The following is a 19,167-nucleotide window of genomic DNA, read 5'->3' as shown; positions in this document are numbered from 1 at the left end:
AATTAAAGTTATCTCATATGATGACAATAAGTCAAATAAGTAAATGTTAAAATCGAATAAGTAATAATTTCTTATAATAACTTAATTTTACAAAGACATATTGTTCTACCCTTTTCCAAATTATAATAAATAATTTCATATGCAATTATGAAGTACTACAAGTTAAATAAATATTATATTATTAATATAAATTAAAAAAGAAGTCGCATTAAAATCTTTGAAAAGATAAAATAGAATTATCACGTCACAGTGACTAAAATCAAACGTCACATCATAACTCAAGTCAAATCACAAAATATAATCACAATTGTCAAGTGAAATGAATCGTTTTGAAGTAGTGACTGTTTTACCCATATTTTAATTTTATTATTGTACACATCAAACTGTCATACAAGTTTAAAATATTTTTATATAGTGAGTGAAAAAGTGGTCAACCAGTTAATGTGCATCCGTGTCTTAAATTTTGTGATTGATGTTGATGTTTTTATGGTTTGTTCTTCAATGGTCATGTCTCCTTCGTTAATATTTTAATCCCAGCCACTTTATAGCTCTAGTAGTTCGTATGACTTTAATACCTAAATTTGTGCAAATATTGAAATAGTTAACTTGTTACATAGATAAATCAATTCGTCATCGCCAATTTCTCTCAATTAAATACTTAAGTTTTCATTAAAATATTATAACAATGAATAGGTACATAAAAATACTCTTCTAATGATTCAATATTATTAAAAATTTTCTGTCCATTTTTTAAAGTAATTAGAAATACAATCTCATTACAATTATGTAATATTTTTTAACATTTTAAAAAAAAAAATAATGCATAAAATTGTTTAAATCAATTATAACATTGCTAATTTTCTGTATAATAACCTAAAATCTTATTTTTAATCATGATATTTGGTAAAAGGCTTTAATTTTTAAATACAATATACAGTAATATACAACTACCTCCAATTAAAAAAATAATTAAGAAGTTTCATTCTCTGCAATGAAGTAAGTTAATGATTTTAATAACTAGCTTAGACCTAAGCTCAAAAGAAAGCAGTGATTGCTAAATGTATCACCAGGTGGCAAGAGGGCCAAAAATAAGACAGGTTTTTATAGACGTGCGAGGGTCAAGGCTATGGTAATGACAATGGCATGTAGTAGGGAGCCATAAAGTAATAGAAGCCAATTATTCTACACTGTGTGAGGTTTGCAGTTTGGGTTTTTAAATATTAAAACTGACTAGCATTAACATAGGTGAAGGTGAGTTATTAAAATGTAAATTTTTTTAAAAACTTAAACAGAGTTATTATAAAATGACATCATATAAATTAACTTAGTGTCATAAACTCATTAGTTTAATTTTTGTGAACACAAGCATCCTTATGTTTTTGTCTAATATGACAATAAAAAGTGTTGCAAATGTGTGTAATTATATAAATCTAGATAAACTTTTTGCTCAAAATATATAACGAGAGGGTTAACAAAGTATATGGCTTAGTGGTCATCGATTATCACCATAATCCCTGACATAAAATATTTAATATATATACTATATAAGTTGAATTAAATGTGATGATTTAAATTAAAATTTAATAAGTTAAGTATACAGGCCATATAAGGGAGTTATATATGCTAAAATTTTGATATTTATTTATTATATTTTAAGTATATTATATCTGTTTGATTACTAAATTATTTCATTCGAGGAACTAGGATAGACATTATTTACTAACATAAGTAATATTGCATAATTATTTATTACTAACATGGTTAGGTTTTGATATTTTAAAATTGTAGTCTAGCTATTTCGTATCATACACTCATTTAAAAAAGACCGATAATTTGTTTACTTCTTTCGTTAGTTTACCACAGACTACTCAAGAAAATGGAGCTTTTATATGTGTAAATCACATATAAAATGAAATTACATATATTATCTTACAAGATAGCATATTCAAAACAGATTTTCATTAAAATAAAAATATGTCACATACTTTTTATAAATTTCAGAAAATGAAATAAAATAGTTGTTTTCTTTTGGATTCAAGTTAAAAAATACTTTTTTAATATTTTGATCAGCAGTTATAGTAATATATTATGAGGTTTATTGAGGTTAAAACTTGGTTTCTATAATGTATTCAATATATGCAAATATTTAGCAAGCATAAGGCTGCAATAGAAAAGTTATCAAGAAATCTAATAGCCGTGGTTGTTTAAAATATATTGATTTCTATTTGTCAGGTCTACCCCAAAGAAGTGTATTGTATATAGTTTTTAAAATTTTGTCTCTCAATATGAACAATTTCTACAAAGATGAAGTCCATTTTATTCATTAATTTTGTTGTAGTTATTTCACTCCCTTACTATATTCCATTGAGATGGCTGAGATATGAATCATAAGCCACTAAATTAATGGAATGCCATGTTTTTTAATTTTTTACATGTGTATTTATAATATATATTTTTTTTAATCTGTAAGTTCAATATTTTTTTAATAACTCGTCAAACTGTTTATCTCAAACTTTGCCTTGATTAATAAACTTCAAGACTATATATTTTCATAGCTTTAATATGCACATATGGAAGCGGGTTGTACCTTTATTCACTACTCTATCTATTGAATAATGTCTGTCCCACATCTCCAACATAGAGATTAGCGCTTAGATCTATATATAAATAGGCAAACAGTTCTGTACCTTTTCTTCGTCTCCCCATCAATGTAATGATTGCATTTATTCGCGTGCGTTAGTGATTATTGTGCATAATCAATAAGAAAATTCAAAATAATATGTGAAACAAATATATATTCGAAACATGCCAATTCATAATGTTTTTCTCAAAATTTAGTTGACAATAAAAAAATAATTATAATAAAAAATCTACTAATTATGGTTTAAAAAATATTCAATGTATAATAACTCATAACTTGGATTTTCTATATTTAGGTAAAGATCTAAGTAGTTCCTGTATGTTAATTCTCTTTATGTGAAGACATTGGTTTGTACTTTCAGTTCCTTAGTTTATTATAAACAGGACACAAATATGATTTAAAAATAAAACGTTTTTTAAAAGAAAAAAATTAATGTGTGCATATTTGAAAATGTGGGTAGTAGTACTATACTAATATAATATACTGTATAAAGAGATGTAAAATGTGTATTTTCCTATTATAACATTTCACATAATACCATACGTTACGAATATGAAACCAATATAGAACGTACAAGTTGAAAGTGGTAAGTTATTTTAATAAAATATCAGTGTTATCGAAGAAATGTTATCATATAGTAATTGATATACTTATATCACGTTAAGATATCTGATTATGAGTTACACTTAATTATAATCTTTTCCGTATTCAGAGACGTTAAGAAATCTTATTGAGTAATGTAACAAGTGATTGAATTGATATTGGGCTCATGTAAATCTATTTACGAACGACTATCCAACTATTTATGGAAAGTGATGTCATCGATGTTTTGGCAGTATGTTTCTATGTACTGCTACTATACAGAATTTACCTAAATCACTAGCGATCGATTTGCTTTATAAATTATCTTAGTAATATGTACAACATTGATAGCAAAGAAAATATTAAATAATTACGTAATATTAAAATTTTGTGGGTACCTATACTATACAAATAACACTCATAAACTTTCTGTAGCAATATATTGTGCATTAAAAAAAATGCTTTCCGATTTGTTTTTTATATTTTAAAGATAATATTTATTCGTAGGATTTTCCATTTACAATTATTATATTAGAATCATAAAATTATTTACATGACTTGAACGTACGAATCCATGAATACAAGGATGAATTATTTAAACGTTATTTCTTGACAAATTGAGATTAATTGAGTATTTTTTTTTAATTTCAAATTATTTTTTCGATCGACCGGTCGTAACCTAGTCAGCCTAGGTATTTTAAGTAAGGTTAGGCATTTGAGCCTTTTATTCTTATAAAATGTATTTATGTCATTGTATAAAATTAATCATTGTTAAGACAAACGCTACTCAATTTTAATTTTAGATCTAATTAAGAGACATCAGAGATAACGCTTACAATTTTTGCCAATATAAAAATTTAAACTTGTAAACAATTTCGGAAAACACGTAACGAGTCTAATTGAGTTATTTTAAATATGTATAAACGAGAATGCGTGATGTAAATGATGTCTTCACTTCGTTTAATTTGTGATATGTTTATTACAATCTACGATAAACAACTTGACCTATTCTCATTAAGTGTGTATCGGTATGCGTCGTGCAGATGTTTGTTTGTCAGTCGACCATAGTACCGACCGTTGCCGATAAAACCGTCCTTGCTAATTTACCATTCATTAATCTTAAGTGTACTATTCTGGTCACTGTTAGAATTAATAGTCAATAGACGATTACGAAATGTGAAGATGAAATATGTAGATATGTATATAACGAATGATGCGGTATAAATGGTAACACTGGTCGTGCACATTTGATGACACATATATATGTATATTTGTACTTAGGTGTTAAGTAGTTATTAAACTAGGACTCATTTTAATATTGTTGGACAATCTCGTTATTTCCGTCGCCGGCCTTATCTCATGAATATGTATTAAATATTAACATACACGTAATATAGTAATGTTTCAGTTGTTATGGGTCACGCATGTCGTATCATGTGACGTTAGTTCGACCTTTGTGGGATACGTTTTTCGATAATCGATTTTATTTATTAAAATAAATGTAATGTAACTTAAAAAATCATACCGAAATAAACATATAGATTTTTTTAAAAATACATGTTGATAATTTATATTTAAATATTACATTTCTTGATAACAACAGACTATGGAAACTAAGGTTTTATAAACAATTCGAATCATTTTATCAAATTTTTTGTACAATGCCTATTTATGCATTCATCTACAGGTAGAATATTATCTCGTCTTGTTGAAATTGTAGCGTTTGTTCGTCTGTTTTGGTTGTCCATTCGTTCACTTGCTTCAGTCGAAGCTATTAGTAATAACAAGTGATATTGATTTGAAATTTGGCACGGTGAACTAGAGCTTTTTGCAATTACTATTTTGTGGTGCCAAAACCATAGTAAAGTATTTCTATTGTAACTGGTATCTAAACTAAGCGTTGGTTTTGACTATAAGCGCATTTTATATCCTATCTTTTTTGTCATTTTAATTTCTTAATTTTGTAGATTACTTAAAAGAAGAGATGAGGAGGGACCTACATACTATAAAATATTAGAGTATATTTGGCGAGGAGATCATGACCATAATCAAATCATTTATTTTTGAATTGTAAAATGTTTTTCTAAAAATTTTTTTCCCGTAACGTCATAAGTTCGCTGAACAATACTGTGAAATTTGTTACGAAATCACATAAATTGTGAAGGACGAGAAGATTTACCATGTGACTATATGTGATTAATTGCTAATGTAAAAAAAGTAGCCGACATTAACTTTGGTTCTGTTCAATGGATTCGAAAGAGAAATCAAAAAAGAGAGATCGTAAAAATGAGAAGAAGAAAAAAATGGCGCCTGAAAAGGCCGAAATGACTACAGACGAAGATCAACAAAATGCAAATAAAGAAGATAGTGAGTCCGAATCTGGAAATTCCACGGATAGTGAAGAATTAGTAAACGCTCTTAATTACAACACTATAACTTCTTTAGCTGCTTTAAAAGACATTATTCAAGGTGACAATGACACGCCTGAAACTGATAGTTTCTTTCAACATTATTTTATGAATCATTGTAATAATTTATCCAGTCGTAATTCTAACTCTACATCACCATTTTCATTTACTGAAAGACGCAGATTATCACAATGTCGCGAAGAAGATGAAGATGACGAAAAGAAAGATTGTGCGAAACAATCGAATGGTTCTTTACTCACAAATTTAGAAACCACTTATTTAGCCATAAGCGATTCTCTTTCAAACCAGAAAGATAAGGAAGATATGATCATAAAAGCTGACGAAACAGTGCATTCTGGCGACGCAGCGAATGTTTCAGATGATGATGATTCTGAAAAACGCACTGTTATGGGAGCGAAACATAAATTCTTGGTTACAAAAACGGAGCAGATGTCGCCTATTGTCAGGCAAGCACTTCGTAATCAAGTTAATAATGCGCACACAGTGCATTTTGGAACAAAGGGAGCTGAAGAGCAAAGGCCGAGTGTAAGGACTATTTTCACAGGACAGAATCTCCATCGTGACAAAAATTATTTTGATAGTAGTTTAATAGAAATAAGATCTACAGTGGACGGAGTTCTCCCCAGTTCCGAGGAAATTTGGGTCAAAAGGGCAGATGCTAAACAAGTAAGTTCACGTATCAAAAATTGTATACTTATTAAGAACAGTCTGTACCACAGATATATATACTGTTCTTTGCAGCTGTTTGAATATCAAGTGTACTACTTTTTCAGACCATTCAATAGACACAAGAGAAATTTAGTGTTGCGAACGCTACACTTCCGTTCTATTTATTTCTAGTTCCTGGACCGGTTTTTTTTAACAATTCATATTATATTTTGTTGGAAATCCATGGGAAATTCTTATAAAATGTCTAAACAAACGATTATTTTCTATTTAAATTATATCAATGGAACAATGTGGCAAAATAAAAGCATCCTAAAAATTATCATTCCTCTGCTACTATATCAACATTTACGATTACTTACAGTATGATAACACAGCGAGTAGCACTATTTGCTACATTTAAAAGAAGAATGATAAAATCATCATACCGCTTATGCATGTATGCACGACGATGAAAATGACTGCAATTTATAAATTGCACTCATTTTCATTGCGTGTTAATAAAATAAACAACATTAATTGCGTTAAATCAATGCTGTAATGAACAATGAATCAAACCGAATTTACTTTCTTAACTAGTTAGGTAATTACTATGTAAAATTGTCAGAAAACAATTTTTGTTTAATAGTAATTTATTTTTATTCGCCTATTCTTGAAGCAAATTTTGTATGTTTGCACTCATAGTGAATTTGTGTTATCTACCTGTATATGGACAAAAGATAGCTATACCTATATATATCTGTGGTTTAAACATCTACATAAGAGGCAGGTGAAATATGGGAAACATATTAACTAATATGCTAATAATAATAATTTACAGGTTGTTAAAGAGGACAAGCTGGTGGCGAAAGTTGAATCTACTTCACAAAAAATCGAAGAAAAAAAGCCGGAACCGCAGCCGGAAAAAGTACGAGAACGCTCTGGAACATGGGGATCACAAACCGCACGCAAAGAAAAAGAGTTACCAAAAAAACCTACAAAGGATAAAGAAGTACGAAGGAGTAGTGACGAAAGACGACAAAAAAGAGGTTTATATTTTTTTATATATCCTTAGTTTTAGTCTGTAACAAGTCATCATAGATTAGATCAGACTGATCTTTTTTTTAAAGCCTTTTAAATAAAAAGGTTACAAAAATGACGTTTTTAGGGCGAGTATACTAGCTTGAGCTTTATCCCAAAAGTGTGATTTGATATTGTCGTCGGCAAGATTTGCAATTTATATTTTTTTTTATCTGGGACTTGACGATGGCGATGTCAATGTTTAACTTATGACAAAAAATTACCCGATTTACCGTTATATCTTAAAATACATTAAAAATATTCTTAAACACTTTTTTTTTGTTCATTGCACATATCCCTCACCAAAAAAAGTTAAGCGGGCACTGAATACATAGAAATGAATATAAAATTGTATATATATATATATATGATTATGTGTCATAAGTTTTATTATATGAATTTGCCCTACGACGTTATCTAAAGCATTTAGGGAATCTTAAAATATGGAATTGAGTTTGAAGGTACATATGTAAGAGTTTGTATTCTGTAAATTTAATAATGGAATGGACTACCGTATTCTGGCATGGAATGACTAATTTTTGCATTAGAAAACTTGGATTTGATCGATTCGAATTAAAGGTTTGCAAAAATTTGCACGATTCAATCAATACGTTACAATTTGATGAATTTTTCATACATGAATTTTATGTTAATCCTGGATATTGAAGAATTTATCAGCTTAAAATTAATGTAACTACTTGTAAATGTTCGCTGAGCTAATGCGTTTCGGTCACATTAAAAATATTTCACATACGTGGAACTATTTTCTATACTTTTGTTTAAAATTATGATATAAATATTAAAGTTTTATTACTATTTCAGTTACATTGTTAGTGAATAATTAAGATTTTAATTAGCATTACGTAATTTAAAGTTTATTTATTATTTACACTTAATAAGATTGGAATTTGCCTTGACAAATCGCGATGCAAATGAATAATGCATAGCGTTTCTCTGCATAAAATAAACAACGTTGCCATTACATCAGCAGCACTGTATTTATTTTAGTATTCGTCGTATTGTTTTTTATGTATTTATCATATATTAGTATATACTTTCAAATTATTGTATTAATTATTTTAACGTGATGGTCATATTGTTTTCATAATATGAAATGTCAGAGTTACGAAAGTAAAAATCATATCTGATTATTTATTTAGGTCGACAAAAATGAAATTAGTTTATATATATATATGTACGTAGAGGTTTTTTTTTTAATTCAAGCGTGTAATTATAACACGCTTGCGTATTGTTCGGTATGCGATTAGACACTAAACGTGTCGGTTACACTTTTTAATTTTTATATAAGATTAATGACATTATTTAATATTTGCGTTATCTGTTTTCGTATCGTTGAATAATATGAATAAATGTTCGTCTTTATAAATTGCTTCTAATAAATTATGATTTCAATTATAATATATGATGAGGAATCTAATGAAAAAATCATTAAACAAATCGCTTTGATAAAAGTTATCTTGAAAACAGAAATTTATTATCAGAAACAATATCTTATGTATTCATTTATTTATAAGCACACAAAAGATTAAAACTTATCAGGATGAATATAAAGTATTAATATTAAATCGTTTTGAGATAACTATGTAGTATTATTACAATTAAACTATACACAGTAATATAATATTAAGATGGGATGTTTAATTTGAAATCAAAATGCAACTAATGTAATACGAACTACTTCGAGATATGGAGAAATCGATTATTCAAATAAAACGGTATCTAGTAATAGCCTGAGTGTTAATGTAAATATTTTATCAATTGTAGATCAACGTCTGGATGCAGCGATCACACGAAGTTCGCAGTCTGTCGGGGAACGTAAGCGCCGAGGTTCAGCTGACGATGGTCAAGCTCATCCTATGTATCAACAAACAATACATGGTAAGTGTTATATGACTAAGAAGGTATAAACTGTACTTTCATGACATACATTTATTATCTATGTAAAACAATAAGCTTGGCGCGAGAACAAAATATCTGACATTTGATATAAAAAATGTTTGTTAGGAACCTCCGGGGTGAGTCGCAGGCCAGCCTTGTTCGATATTTTCAAGTCTCGTCCACGTGGAGATGCCAAGAAACAACCATCGATCATGCAACAGGTTAAAGCCGCGGTTCAGGTAATTTGTATTTGTTGGAATATGATAACTGTTAATTAATGCAGAATGACGTGAATTCAAAAAAATTAACCAATGGTTAAAAGATCAATCCGTAAATTGTGTATCCGTAATGTGTGTCGAAGTATAAAATACATATTTTTTGAGGTATTTAGAATTCACACACATATATTCATATATACAATTTAATCGTAGTGTTCATAGTACAGCAGCTTTTTCTATTCAATGTACCGTACAGAATATTAAAATGCGCAATGAGACTGAAACCTCAGTAAGCTTCCTAAATATAAAATAATCATTACGGCAATGTCTAAGTAAAGATTAAAATCTTAACTAATTAAACCTTAACAATATATTTTCATTAACTTAGTAAGGGTAGACACATAAAAACGACTATATGAGAGACCGACAGAAAGAACCTAAAAGTGTAAATATGACCGCGGAACCCTAAAACCGGGCAAAATATACACAAACTGAGTGTTATTGTGCAGGTTTAATTCAATCTAATCTTAGGTTCGATATTTTGGGTGTTCGCTAGTTTCAGGAAATGAAAAACAACAGTAAATCTTATGGAGCAGTGTTATTATTGTAACAAAGCTACATTCGGTTTACTATGTGCGATTTAAACGGATCGCTTGCCAATAAACACCTGCGTAGTTATTAGCGCGCAACGCCATCTTCTGCTTTGAAGCCAAGAAAATAGGAATTGCGGAATTTTACCGAGTTAATGAGGTTATAGTTAAAAGCTGTGATTAAACCCTGGATAAAAATAGCTGTTTAAAAATTTAAAATTCTTCGCACGATCTTTCGGTGTTAAAACTTAATAATGCCGCTCAAGACGCGATCAAATGACGGATGGACTGAAATTTATTAAATAAAGAAATATAATAAAATTATCCTTGTTCTTTTTTCAAAATAAGCCGTTGCTATAAAGCAATTAATAATAATATTAATTTGTTAATACTTATTCCATTCATTCATAATCGTTTCAAGCTTTAATGAAGATTGTCTAAAATATTTCTATGAATGATCTGCTATCAGAAATAACTAATTTTTTTTCGTAATTTGGCTTTGCGATCGTTCTACAAAAGTAGATAACCAATAGTAAAAATTACATGTTTTATCCTGATCCGGAATCATTGTTAATCATTGATTGAATCATTTAATGATGCTGAAAATGTTTTGTAATATTGAGAGTTTCAGAATTAAACGTATATATTTCCGGAATAAAGTACAATATGTGGGATTTGATATTAATTAATGTATTTACGTTTCAGTGGTTTATATAAAATATTATTTCTCTTTCAGATTATGACAAAATCGGGTACAGCTAGTAAGGAATCTGTAAAGTCTGATAAACCGGAGGCCTCGCCGAGCTCGTCGGGTGCACCTGCCGTGAAAACGAAGGACGGCTCAGCTCATCCGCATCCTGGCAGCGACACTAGAGTAATTAACTCGGTTTTATATAATACATTATAAAATCGAGAGAATATATTGGATACTGAGTAAAAATTTAAATAAAAAAAGTAATGTTTTGAAGTTGTTATCGGAACAATGGATCGTGATTATTTATATATTGATATACGAATGATTATATACACAATACACATACAATATATATATATATATATAAATAATCGCGTTTACATTTAATTATTCATTTTATCGGAAAAAGTACTTATGTAAGTATAGAAAAAGAGGCTATTTTCCTGTAACAGAGCTAGTATTGTAGACAAATTGGGAAACTAAAATGATTTTTTACTAGTACGTTTGATTTGAAAAGCATCTAGAAATTTATATGTAGAAAAATCAAATACAATAAAATACGCACAGAGTTTTGTTTTGTCACTCGGGCTGTGTTTTTGTAGAGTTTACTTGGTGTACGGTTTCGTTTAGCTCATCTGGATAGGTAACACCTATTTATCAGATGTTGTATCGCCAAACAGGAATACATACTACATATTCCTGTTTGGAGAACGTATTTAATATACGTTATATTTCCTACAGCTACAATTTCTATGGCCAGTGTTGACCCAATATATTCATTGAAAATTTTCTCATTAAAAGCTAGTAAAGATGTTTTATATATAAAATTAATAATAGACTTTGGGATTTTATTAGGCAATGGGTAGTTTCAAGTTCCAACATAATGTATTCCTAGCTATACGAATAAGAGTCTACATAAAACTTTGATATCGTAATTTCTGGACATATTTTATTAGATATTTTATACCAGTTTTTATTTAACTCGACTATATTCTGTATTTTCGTTTTTAATGCCATTTTCTTTACTCTAAAAGTATCATGATTTTGAGATTTAATGTTGTGCGAGGATAATAAAAGACATATATATATTTATGCTATAAAATATTATATCATTATGTTATGTTATACAGTACTACCACACTGTAACCGCATCAACATCACGCCGTCCGAGTGCGATGGCTAAAGTAATGGACATCTTCCGTGGCCGAGCCTCCATTCCTGGACAAACTGTGCCGCTGGAGAACGCTGAAAAGAGGAGAGCGGTGAGTATCGTATTTAGGTGGCGGTCGGTGAAGGGCAATAAACCTTATTCAAGCGTTTCTGCTTATTCATGTGGTGGGTTTTTCATTACGCTCAGTATTAGGTACTTTACCTACGAAATGGTGATATAGTGTGAAGATATCTTTATTTTTCTACGCAGAATTTTAAAATATGTTTTTTGTTATGGTTGTTACTTCTTTTAAAAAATCTGTTGTTATTGATTACCTATTTCCTTTTTTCTTTTTTAATTTCCTTTTTTGTGACCATGGAAAAAGTGAAACTGCGCTTTATTTTTGTAAACATGCTTCGTCGTGGCACCTAACACGATGAAGAATGAAATAACACGCAAATTTAATACTTGTGGACCATGTACTGAACGCGAATGTCGACTACGTTTTTGATAACAAACCAAAATATAACGCTTTTATCTGATACTACTGTAAACTCAACAATCGGCGGTTGCAAACGACAGTCGATAAAGATGAAATGAAAGCTATAGTCTGAAAAGATTCATCTCAAACCACGTTGGAATTAGCGTTCAAATAGCGTCAGTCATAAAACGTTACTGATACGTTCACGTCAATTCCTGAAGAAAAAAACAGCTCTTTTACCGTTTCAATTTAATTCAACAAAACACAACACCAAAATCGCATCGATGCCTTAAACCTTTTGAAGGGCACACAAATCAGGGGATTCTAAATCGGATTATCACTTGTGATGAAAAGTTAATAATGTGTGAAAATCGAAAGCGTCCGTCACACTGGTTGCACAGAGTTGATTCCCAGGATTTGTATTGCACAGGCATAAATAGCGCATCTTATGCTTCTCTTATATAAAATTGCATTTTCATAGATTTTTCAAGGACCTAATATTTTAACAACAACTAAACCGCTGGCTGCTAAACAACTGATCTTGTGAATGATAAAAGCGTTTGTATAATAAACAGTGATATGCAGTGTATTAGGCTATTAGGAATAAGTTTAGTTAATTACCTATAATTACGTACCTCAGGTGTCTGTTTATTGTTAAATTACAATTATCTTTATTTAAAAATATATGATGGTACACCACGACTGGTTTGACGGGGTTGGTAAGCCAAGGACTGAAATACGACCGATTTTGGTAGCCGAATGTGAAGAAGCGGATATCGTATACGTTATCTGCATTTTTCCAAAGGGTTGATAAATTTTGTGTTAAGGCATAAGTTGGTGACAATTTTCTGTAATTACCTCACAATAATCTATGATATTGTATAATCGTTGACTTTTAGAAGTATTGCATTTTCATTTGCAAACACAGAAATTGTCAAATATTTAAACGCAAAAGTGAGTCTTGACAAGAATCTGAGTTTATATCTTGCAAGGCGTACCTAACTCTATTTGGTAAGCTGGAACTGTCGATAGACAATTTATTTGCGGAACCTCCTGCGTTTGTGATTATTGTATGTCTTCGTTCATTTATATTTTATTTTAATATATCAAGTTACGAACGAATGCTCTCGTTGACCGCCTTATTGTATTTGTTTGAGAGACCGCCTTATTGTTCCTGTGCGTTCTTCTATAATACACAAATACACCTAAATTAAATTGCAAACCAACTATATTGACTAAAAGTGATTAAGACGAATAATGATTATACCTTTTTTTATTTTGATTAAAAAAACGTGACCTAAATTTTTTTACAAAACCATGGTATCATTGTTTTAGCCTGCATTGTATAATTTGTTAAATGTGGTTGTTTGTAGATTATTTCAAGTATGTACTTTATTGATATGGTAATATTTACTCATGTTATAATCAACTATTCACTTGGATTCACTATAAATATATATATTATGTATTTGATTTGTCAATTAATATTTGAGTAGAATTATAATTTGTGTAATATAATAAAATAATAAATGGTTAATTTAATTAATTACGAAAATTCTTACCACTATATAATCTTAAAAGAGTTTTGACGATCTCCGTATCTACCGATGGACTATTTTTTTCCAATTGAATTATTTTAAACTCAATATTTTATGCAACGATGCTGACCTTTATATTCTCGAGGAGTGTTTCATAATAGCTTTTTCTAAATTCACTCCAACTCAACCACTTTAAAGCACGGCCCTTTGATTATTAAAACATCTTTTTTTAATTTTTCGTCGTAATAATATTTATTATTATACGTATAATTTGAAGATAATTTGACTACAGGAAGAAGGAACATAATATCTTAGTTCTTATGGTTGGTGGTGCTTTGGTGTTGTAAGGAAGTGTTAAACATTTTTTCGGCGCCAATGTCTACAGGTATTGGTGACCATTTACCATCAAGTAATCTAATCAATGCTATAAAAAATATTAGTACGTAAAATTTTCCTTGTTTTGTGATTTAATAAACAAACCTTTAAAATGTTATTAATATACATTTTAAATACAATGAATAGTTATGTTTTTTTATCGCAAATAAATTTGTTTGTGTTTTGTATCGTCAATAAAACCGTTTACAATACACGAAATATAAAGTCCATAGTTAAAAAAAGAGCATCTGTGTATAAATAAATCTATTAATACGTCGTTGAATTGAAGTCAGATCCCACTCTCTAAATCTAACTTATCGAAATTAGTTGAAAACATACACATACTTATTCAAGGTTTAATTCTATTTGTAAAGACGAATGTGTTTAAAAAAAAACAGCTGTAATTTCAGTTTCAAGATATATTGAACTAGTTGAATAATATCTTTCAATTTATAGTATGTCTATATGTATTTTTTATGGTTCCATATTCAAATATACAGAAATTATGATAATAAAATGTCAGTCAGTCTATATAACAAAATTTTGTGTGAGATTTTTGTGGCTGTTATTAACGTGTATAGAACGCGACAGCACACATCGATCGATCACGTGTTTAAAGATAAGTTTCGGTATTCTTTCTTAATAAATCATAGTTTTTAAATAAATTAAAAACAAAAACGGACGGAGTACGATTAAATAATTATTATAAATTTTGTATCGTGTAGGTTACGTATGTTAACGGGAGCGGTCTCTTGGCGAGATACTTATTTTAATAATTTGCATTGGTAATCCAAGAGTTTTATTATAATTTATTTATGAATTACTGAATATTTATAATTTACTAAGCATATTCTATTAAAATAGAACAAAACACATGTATTATTATTACATAATAGTAAGTAATGATAAAAGTTACATTAAGTAATCTTATGAATGACCGACTATCAACGCAAATTTTGACTACCTTCGTATTAAGTTTCATTTTAAGGTTGACGCTACACTTCCTGAATATTCAACGTGATCTTATCGATCCGTTCAAATTGTCATTCACACAATATTAATTAATTATTAACACAATAAGACGAAAAAAATTTCCATTATTTAAATCATTTACATATAATTATATAAATCATTTTTCTAGACTAGATTTTTGGTAGTAATCAGACGTATCGCGCTTAAAATGCTCTAATATATTTTTTTGATAGTTTAATAAATCTATACGAAAAAAAACATGCGCAACGTCGGAGCGGTTAGCTTGTTGTTGAATAAAATGAGTAAAGCGAGTTCGATGACTGTGTGTTGAAATGTATGTAACTGTATTGTACGCAAGAGTCTCGGTGGTGCGGGGGGTCTTTGTATTAAGGGTGATCTGATAGTCTCGCAAGCAGTATACTCCACAGTTCCGCATCGGAACCAAAGATCAGATGTCGAGGCGTGTGCGCCGACTTCGCGTTGCATAACAAAAGATCGTCTCGTGACAACAACGTTATCGCTCAGTACCAAAAGAGATGCCTTCGCGTTATAACCTCGTTACTTTAACGAAAATGTGTAGTTTACTTCGATACGTCCATTAGCGTTAACGAAAAACATGTGAGTGCGCGAATGGGCGATGGCAAATTACTTTAGATGGAAAAAGGGGAAGCGAGATGAGGACGTGTTTTATTCAGAAAAACCGCGTAGTCGTTCTCTAGATCCGCGTTCCTTAGAGTTAAGTGGCGTCAGGCTCGTAGCGCATTATCACCAACAACAACAGGAGCAGCAACCTCACCAGTCGCAGCAGCCACTGCAGGTATAACAGAAAATGATGAGTGTAGTAGAATCTTTATTCAAAAAGTAAAGTCAATGGACTAAATAAAATCGTTTTAAAATATCTAAGTGAATTATTTTGTAGCGAATTGTGAAAATTGTTAATTGTGCGTGATTTGCTTTTCGTTATGATACAATTTTATATACGATATTTTTTAAACAATGACTCGTAACTTATTTAAATTAACATAAAAATATTTCGCGAAATATAGGATAAAATTAAACACTTATTAAAATTGCAACTAGACCAAAACATGTCATATAAAATTATTTATTGCGAAGTAACATTTATATATCATATCAAAGGTGCATTGCTTTATCATTAGTAGTATAAAACAGGTTGAAATAATTAGTTAGTATTACAGTGATTATCATATTATTGATATACCTCACATGATACTACTCAATAGCGTAATTAGGTTAATATTTAGCAATTAATAAGTAAAGTTACAACTAAAATATTTTTTTATTAGTATTATATTCTTTTACATCACTTTTATTTTTCCCATAGATTAATTAGAATATATAATATTCAAATAGACTTTTACTAGTATACGGAATGTATTTCTTACCAAAAATAATTGATAACAAATTTTAGATTTTTTTTTGTTTATAAAGTTGTAATATTTATATGGTTTATTATTTCTACGCGTGGAACTGTTGTTCAATACACGCATTTTTGTCAACTGTATATGGATACAAAGTAACAGGCTAATTAATCTGATTATTTTAACGATAAATTGAAGTTTGTTTAGTGGCAAAAAAAACACGTATACCTTAGCCTAATTAATAACTTTGTAATAAAAAAAACTCGGGTTGAAATTATTTTTATTTCTTTTATTGAGTTTACGTATGTCACGTTTGTATTATGTGATATACGCATTGTACAATATTTAAAACGAAGTTACTGGTTGACGGAAAAATGCCGTCGTCATTGAAATCTTGAGTGCTATCATTATTCAATGTTATCAAAGTATGAAAGAATCAAAATGAAGGATAGTATTTTATCTTATTTTTAAATTATCTTGATGGATGAATGAGCCCAGGATTTTGCTTATCAATCAAAAATAACCTTTGAAGTAGGAGAATTTACTAAATGTCGACTAGTTTTTAAACGAATAGCGTGTATAGAATAAAATATTATACATATAAATTATTAAATTCTTAATGTTATTCATATAGATTTATTCATAGTACAGATCTTATTGTACAATGATATATTAATTCAAAATTTATAGATTAAAAAATAAGTAATTTTAGAACAAATGCCTATGTGCCATATTGGTTCGCAATGACAAAAAAGGATTGACATAAATGAATCATTACTAATATTATAAATGCGAAAGATAGTATGTATGGATGATTGTTGCTTTTTTACGCAATCTAATGAATGGATTTTAATGAAACTTAACAAAAATGTAGCTTATACTTCAGAATAACACATGAGTTATAATTTATAAATATATTGTGCGAATAATACCTGACAACCAACCCTTTAAACTCCGCTGGCGTTATTTATAACAAATTGTTATTATTTTGTGCAGTATTTTAGTTGTTTTCCTATATTGTGTTGCAATAGAGAATGTCTTTTGGATCTATTGTATACCCTACAATCTTGTTTAGACTATTTTCGATGAGCCCAGTATGAAAGTAAATTAGACTGTTATTCCTGTTGTTGAAAACTTACAACAGTGAAATAAAAATAGAGTAACTATTTTTTTATGTGTCCAATACATTCGAATATTAAAATCATATTAAAACTATTTTCTAATAAAACCTCTTTCTATAAAAATAAAAACAATCCATAAAAACATGAGACGTGTGTTTATTAAAGCCTTGATTCGTCTGTTAGGAGTGATAGAACGAGTTTTATTCTTATTTTATGGCATTGCTTTACAAGTACTTGTATGGACACTCAATGCGAGACTTCTGTTGTCTAGTTTTCCATGTGCAACAATGCTATGTGCAGCCATTGTAATACAATGGTAGTTATATTGCATATTTGTCATAACATATGTACACATTATATTAATAGGTTAAGTATACTCGAAGCAAGGCCTTCGGTAAAGATTAGCATACTGTCACGTTTGTTTTAAGTTCATTATCTAAAGTAATTAGGTGTATTCATCCTCATATATGCTATAACAATATAACAACATTGTGTACGTTATCAATTTATTATTGTTTGTGTGTTTTTAATGTAATTATTTTTTTATAAATTTCTGAAATATCTTCCGTCTTTGATAATCTGGAATTTTAGTATGTTATTTATTATAAATTTATGTATTTTGTTTTTAAATTTGTTATACCTGTCTAATTTCGTAGGTGTCTTAGAAGAATTTCCTAATTATCCATGAATAGGTTCTATAAAATAAATCATGCTCATGTACTTACCATTTTTAGTATTGTAAGGTAAGTAAACTTACCATACTAAACGTTGTGTAGCGGAAAGTTATAGATAATGCTTTGTCTACTTTTTTCAAATTTTAAATGACGATAAAAATATATGGCCTTATTCATTAATAACTTTGTACATAGATCCGAAATGATTGATAGAAAAATCGACTCTATTCTTCTAAAGCTAGTAAATAAACTGCGCTATTTTATTTTAGCATTTCTGTGAATATCGTAATCATATGCGCGGACACGCTTTCGCGACGTATACGCGATTTAAAATTCGCCTGTTTGAAAAGCAAATAGGTTTTTAAACAACTTTGATGTTTGATACAACATTGATGTATCGCATTTATAACGTTATAAATAAAAAAAAATCATTCGGTGTTAACTAGCTCAGACTCACTCTGAGCCCAAAATGGCAATGAGCCAAGAATTTTCGGTCGTATCACTTAAAAAGGAGAAGTACTTATATAATAATGTATTGTACTTTAATAGTTTTTGATTGTCATCCAGTATAGGAGCAGCGTAGTGGAATAAGCTTTAAAGATTCTCTGAAAATCTGTATGAGTAAATAAATAAAACGAATCAGTCCTTAAAAGTAGTTATGCCCGGTAGATTAAAAATGTATAGGACCTAAATTGT

The 19,167-nt window shown here is 29.3% G+C and overlaps 1 protein-coding gene across 3 annotated transcripts in view; it reads left to right on the top strand.

Annotated features, from left to right (window-relative positions):
- Window positions 1-308: 308 nt before the first annotated feature.
- The window catches only part of LOC125076212, a 67,533-nt gene continuing 48,674 nt past the window's right edge, over window positions 309-19,167 (top strand). Inside the window, exons 1-7 of one of the 3 annotated variants that reach the window (XM_047688272.1) lie at window positions 309-474; window positions 5,337-6,318; window positions 7,139-7,346; window positions 9,163-9,276; window positions 9,403-9,515; window positions 10,821-10,958; window positions 11,909-12,040. In XM_047688272.1, the coding sequence (XP_047544228.1) occupies window positions 5,470-6,318; window positions 7,139-7,346; window positions 9,163-9,276; window positions 9,403-9,515; window positions 10,821-10,958; window positions 11,909-12,040 (1,554 nt within the window). In that variant the 5' untranslated portion in view covers window positions 309-474; window positions 5,337-5,469. Of the gene's footprint in view, window positions 490-5,336; window positions 6,319-7,138; window positions 7,347-9,162; window positions 9,277-9,402; window positions 9,516-10,820; window positions 10,959-11,908; window positions 12,041-19,167 lie in introns of all 3 variants that reach the window. The other 2 variants (XM_047688269.1, XM_047688271.1) reach the window with 2 other exon arrangements.

The sequence above is a fragment of the Vanessa atalanta genome, chromosome Z, assembly GCF_905147765.1.
Source record: "Vanessa atalanta chromosome Z, ilVanAtal1.2, whole genome shotgun sequence".
In the NCBI taxonomy this organism is placed as follows: domain Eukaryota; kingdom Metazoa; phylum Arthropoda; class Insecta; order Lepidoptera; family Nymphalidae; genus Vanessa; species Vanessa atalanta.
This window is presented reverse-complemented; position numbering and strand designations above follow the sequence as displayed.